We start from the raw sequence: 6,181 nt of genomic DNA, 5'->3' as shown, positions 1-6,181 counted from the left end.
TTTTATAAATACATAGTCATATATATATATATACACAGATTGCTTAAGGGAAGGGATCCCTATTTTTTCAAAAAAATTGGAGACACGTTCCCTACCGTTAGATTGATTTTAATGAAATTGTGTGGTTGAGATTAAAACACAAGCCACACAATCTCAACCACACAATTTCATTAAAGTTAAATACAACGGTGGGGAGCGTGTTCCCATTTTTTTAGAAAAATAGGGATCCCTCCCATATATAAATATATATATATATATATATATATATATATATATATATATATATATATATATATATATATATGCATATGCAGATAAAACAGTGTGCAGAACATGACTGGTTCTTCTTTTTTTTGCTTTGGCAGCATATCATGACTCGTTCTTTGGCAGAAAACCACCAAAGTATAAACCTTTATCTTTAAAACAAAGCTATCCATCCATCACTCCAACTCTCATTCTTCTCACTCGGTCTTCGCTTTCGCTTTCACACGCACAAAATATTAAAAGTTCTTCACTGTCCTCCTCCTCCAAATACAAAAACAAAACAACATCCTATTTTTATAAATTATTATTTGGGTATATCTCTTGCTCTCTCTTCCCTTTACCAATATTTCTGTCTCTTCCTCTCTCTCTCTCTCTCTCTCTCTCTTAATTTTTATTTATTTTTTTTGGTGTGTGCCCGGGGGTTCCGAGTTGTTGAGTTGTTGAGCTGAGTTATACTCCAGCTGCCTTGTATTGACTTGCCTTAGATCATGGGGAGCTCGTTGTTTCCTTGGATGCTCCTAAATTTTTCTTCAGGATATCTGGTCTCCCTTTAGCAACACCAGAAAGCTACAAGGATCTGTTTGCATAGGTTGCCAGATTTTTCCTGCAGTGATTTATGAGAGGTAAGTTTTTTCTTTTTTTCCAAGTGAATTGAATTTTCTAGTATTTTTTTTGTTTTGTTTTTATTTTCTTGTGCATGCCATAATTCAAGTGACTGGAATTGGGATTCTGGGGTTTCAATATTTTGGTGGTTTCTTCAAGAATTTGAATCCTTGGATTTTTATGTTAATTGGTTTGACTTTTGTGTTCTTGTGTCTTGATGTTTTGCCTGAGTGAATTGGTTTCTGCAAATTTGACCAAAGTTGGAACATGAATGCTTAAAAGTCAAAGGTTTGAGGGCAATTGGTGGATTGCCTTAGAGCCTTCCTCTTCATCCCACTATATCCTGTGTTCGAACCCTCCGCCTCAAGTTTAGAGTAGAAATATCGTTTGTAATAAAAACAAAAGGATCAAGGTTTGAGGAAGTTTGTGGTACATCAGATGAAAATTTAGGTTGTGTTTGTATCAATTTAAATAGATTTTTGGTCTCCTTGAGACTTGAGAGATGGAATTTTTCAGGATATATCGAAAAGAGAAAAATTCTGTGAGCAATCTCAAAAGTTCTTTGAGACTTGATAGATTTTTGGTTTAAGATATGACTGGTTGCTAATTGAATGTGTGAAGAGGGATTTTCGGAATAAATCACTTGAGTTTTGATTAAAATGCAAGATTTTTGTTTTTATATCCGAAATTCTTAAGACCTGATGAAAATTTTGTTTAACTATTGCAGTGGGGTCATTGCTTTCTGCTGGCAATGAAGTGTTTTTATAAATTCTCCAACAGAGATAAGGATGATGAACCAAAGACTACAAAGTCTATCTCCACTCGTTCAGCTTCCTCATTCTTTTCACTAGATCGCGACCCAAGAAAATCAAGTTCTGAGTTCAATTCCCAAAATGCCACTGCAGAACTTAGCACAACATCGTCTGCTAAGTCATTTGCAGCATTGTCTCAGAGACAGAGTAATAATCTCAGAGAATTCACATGCTCAGAGTTAAAAGCGGCAACAAAGAACTTTAGTCTCTCCCTCATGCTTGGAGAGGGTGGGTTCGGCGGTGTGTATAGGGGTAATATCCGGAGCACAGAAGATCAACAAAAAAGAATAGATGTAGCTGTTAAACAACTGAGTAAACGGGGATTTCAGGCAAGTCTTCTTCCTCTATGCTGGTATATACGCATAAGATATACACTAATCTGATGATAATAGTATGGTAATAATTGCTGGAGTTATTGGAACCAAATTAATAGCAGCACTGCGGTGAAACTTAGGTGGATTATGTATGTTAAGAATGCGACGCATTTTTAAACTTTTGACAACTACTGCACAATTTCGCACAAGAATGATTATGTTCTCATAAAAACCTAGCATATGATACTCAAATAACAAACTATGAAATGATAATAACTTGTAAATTATCTTGCCCAAATGATAATAACTTGCAAAGTTAGGTTGCTCAAAGCTAGGAAAAATGTTATTTATTGTGTTCGGAAGTTTACAAACAAAACAATGCAAGTGTAAACAAAAAGTGGGTGCTTATGCAACCCATTTCTTCAAGGTGTTTGATATTTTCAATTTTGTTACCATCTTTCATATAACAGGGCCATAAAGAGTGGGTGACTGAAGTCAATGTTTTAGGGGTTGTTGTACATCCAAATCTTGTCAAGCTGTTAGGCTACTGTGCTGAGGATGACGAAAGAGGGATTCAAAGGCTCCTGGTTTACGAATATATGCCCAACAGAAGTGTGCAAGACCACTTATCAAGCCGATTTCAGATAGCTCTTCCATGGGGCACAAGAATGAAAATAGCCCAGGATGCTGCCCGCGGCTTAGCATACCTCCATGAGGGGATGGAATTTCAGGTAATTTCTAGTTCCCCCAGCCCTTATGTGCTACAGATCTCAATAAGATGCTCATGGTTATTCTCCTGAATGAGTGTCCATTCTGCTTTAACTTATTCTTTACTGTCATTTCTAAATTGTTATCTTTGGCGCAGATTATCTTTAGGGATTTCAAGTCTTCAAACATACTTTTGGATGAACAATGGAATGCCAAGTTATCGGACTTTGGATTGGCCAGACTTGGCCCTTCAGACGGATTGAGTCATGTCTCTACCGCGGTATGCATAATTAATTCATATACTTTAGACTCTATTCTCAAATTGGTACTAATTAGACACGTCAATAGGCAAAACAGATGTCTGACTTAAGCATGCAGAGTTGATTGAGCAATCAAAAACCATGTAACAGTTTCCAATAAGTTCTATGCATTCAGTTTTCCATTGTAATGATTGTGTACATTAAAAAAGTTTAGAACTTTCTGCGGTTCCTTTCTAGCTTTCCCAAAATCACTTTCCGATTGATCATTCTACAGGTTGTTGGAACAGTTGGATATGCAGCTCCTGAATACATACAAACTGGGCATCTCACAACGAAAAGTGATGTGTGGAGTTATGGAATTTTCCTTTTAGAACTCATCACAGGCAGACGACCTCTAGATAGAAACCGACCCAAGAACGAGCAGAAACTATTGGAATGGGTGAGGCCACACCTCTCCTCAGACCTAAAAAAGTTCCAGGTGATTTTGGATGCAAGGCTCGAAGGAAAGTATTCCCTCAAGGCAGCCCAAAAACTAGCAGCTGTAGCCAGCCGGTGCTTGGTGCGACAATCTAGATCGCGCCCCAAAATGAGTGAAGTCTTGGAGATGTTGAACCGAATCATGGAGACGACAGACATGGGAAGCCCGGAACTCCCTCTGCGGAATGTGGACTCCAAAGAAGACTATTTTGCGGAATCCAAAAGAGAGTATTTGATGAGGAGGTTTGTGGATCCATTCATCGGAGAGAACGGTTGCTTAAATTGGCCAATAGGGAGACCAAAGATTGTAAATCCATGTTGAAAGAAGTTGAGGAGCATACTGGGAATTGGCAGAATTGCTAATTTTGATCAGGTGATGGCCTCATTAGGTGACAATGTTTGCTTCTTTTTTGTTTTGCTCATGTGATGGAAAATCTGCTCTATGGTATACTTAATGAGAAATGGAAGTGTAAAGTTGTATTGATCTCATATATATATATATATATAGATGGGTACTTGAACTATTCTGATTGGCCTCCCAGAGGCGCTTGGCGCCATCGGAAGAATAACGCTTCAGTGAAACTATCATCTTAATCAATTTCGAATACATACTAACTGAGAACACATGTACAGACGTGTTCTAAGTTAACAATTTGGTACCGCTAAGGCTTACGTTATGAAAGTGTGACAATCGCACCCTTCTGTTGTTGCACTGTTTCGAAAAATTGTGAAGTGATCTTGTAATGGTAATCTGCTCTATTGTCGTTGTTGAAGCCACACTCCCGGCAGAGAAAATGTCCAGATCGACAACAGTTTATATGGTGAAGTTCCAACAAATATAGCGTGCTTATAGAATGGTACCATTTGTTGTGTATGTACATAAGAGCATCTCTAATAGAGACTCTAAAAGAGTCTCTACTATCGTATAAACTTTATATTTAGGGACAAAAGGTTTCCAATAAGCTGGCGAAAAAGTCCCTAGAAAGGTATAGGAACTCGTCGGAGTTCCTATAAAAATCCTCAAATATAAGGATGCGAATGGGGGATAATACTTATGTACTTTATACACTTACATTTTAGATTTGACCCAATATTTTTTCACACACGTTTTATTGTTTTAAAAAGTAGTGCACATGTTATTTAATTCTTCTTGGATTTTTTTTAAAGTAAAAAACACGTGTCATCTTTTGATTGACCAAATAAGAAAGTATATATATATGACACTCACTAATGATTATCTAAGTATTATCTGGATATAGAGACTTTAAATGGTGGGACCCATTTTGAAAAATTGGAAAAAGTGGGCTTGAACCCACATGAATGTTGAAGTAGCAAAGCACAGCATCAATGCGGGCCCCACAACATACTCACTATCTACCTTTCTTTTTTTACTGTGTAAAAATCAACAGATTGGATTATTTCTTATGGTTTTCGTTATTTATCGTTGGAGATCAAACAATTACTTTTCAAACTCTCAATCTTTTTTCTTTTCCTTTTATTTATTTATTTGGGGAGTCTACAATAGGGACTTCTCCATTGGAGAAAATATTCTTTTAGAGACCCGAATATTCTTGCTAAGTCCCTAAAAAGGTCCTTAACACTGGTGGTGGAGACTCTAAAGTATCCTTCTCCCCACTTAAGAGCAATTGGAAGGGGTCGGGCCATGGAAGAAACCCCATGCTTGTCCCCTATGAACACGAGTCAAGATAATCCAATCAAGTGTTAACAGGGTTACAGTCCTCAAATAAAGCATCTTAACAAAAACCTAAAGGTTCCTCAAACCAAAACGTTTCACGTTTAGTGATATCTTGTAATCAGCCAGACGATGAAAAATTTCATTAACTTGCCATTTAATCTAGTGAAACGTGGTAAAATAATATCACAATTTGAAAAAACTAAAGGTACTCATGAACATATAAATCTATCTTTGACTTTAAAATCCTTGAAATTGCTATTTAATGTAGCGGAACGTGGTAAAAGAATATTACAATGGGAGTTTTAACGAAAAGGGCTTGGTATTATTCATTCTTAACCATAAGGACATTTTATGTATGAAAAGTCTATAATAGATCAAACTCTTCTCTTTATTTACTCTTATGCCATTACATTCGGACCACAACGATGTTGACATTTCTGTCTGGAAATACATTATGATGCTATTCATTTTATGCTAATTTACAGCTAGTTCTTCAGGCTTCCATCATGTTGTCGATGTTATGCAGCTCTTCTTCTGACAAATTATTCCAATACTGTTCATCGCCTTCTACTAGCTCCGTATCTCTTTCTCTATCTTCTTTCACCTTGTAATATATTTCCGCTGTTTCTTCTTTGAAATTTTAGGGCTTCCAATAAGGCTGATGACTGATTCTTGTCTTGCTGTAAATATACATCTCTTCTTCTTCTGCTACTAGTACCATATCATACCTAAAATCTTCAAACTCATCTAAAGCAAACATTTGGATCCCTCTAAATTTTAAAATATCTTTGTATGAAGGAGTCCACCTATGTGAGGATATAGGGTTTAGTCTAAAGGACTCTTCATTGATCATGGCTATATGCCTAGCTTTCTCCTTATGCATATGTACATACCAATCTGGAAGACTACTAATCAAACTTATGCAAATTTCTTTCTACCTTTCTAGATAATCTTCTGCTACTTTAATAAGCTTTTCAGGAAATGATTCTAGTTGAGAAATACGGTTAATAAATATTTTATCGAGATAACCAAACTCTAATAGTAAGG

The 6,181-nt window shown here is 36.5% G+C and overlaps 1 protein-coding gene across 1 annotated transcript; it reads left to right on the top strand.

The window, feature by feature from the left end:
* Positions 1-413: 413 nt before the first annotated feature.
* On the top strand, positions 414-3,922 carry LOC126629619 (serine/threonine-protein kinase PCRK1-like). Its single transcript, XM_050299698.1, has 5 exons — positions 414-887; positions 1,595-2,008; positions 2,464-2,724; positions 2,859-2,981; positions 3,236-3,922. The coding sequence occupies exons 2-5, from the start codon at positions 1,619-1,621 to the stop codon at positions 3,758-3,760; spliced, it is 1,299 nt and encodes a 432-aa protein (XP_050155655.1). The 5' UTR covers positions 414-887; positions 1,595-1,618; the 3' UTR covers positions 3,761-3,922.
* The last annotated feature ends 2,259 nt before the right edge of the window (positions 3,923-6,181 follow it).

This window comes from Malus sylvestris, chromosome 7 (assembly GCF_916048215.2).
Source record: "Malus sylvestris chromosome 7, drMalSylv7.2, whole genome shotgun sequence".
NCBI lineage: Eukaryota > Viridiplantae > Streptophyta > Magnoliopsida > Rosales > Rosaceae > Malus > Malus sylvestris.
Note: the sequence above shows the minus strand (reverse complement) of the source record. Positions and strands in the feature narration are given on the sequence as shown.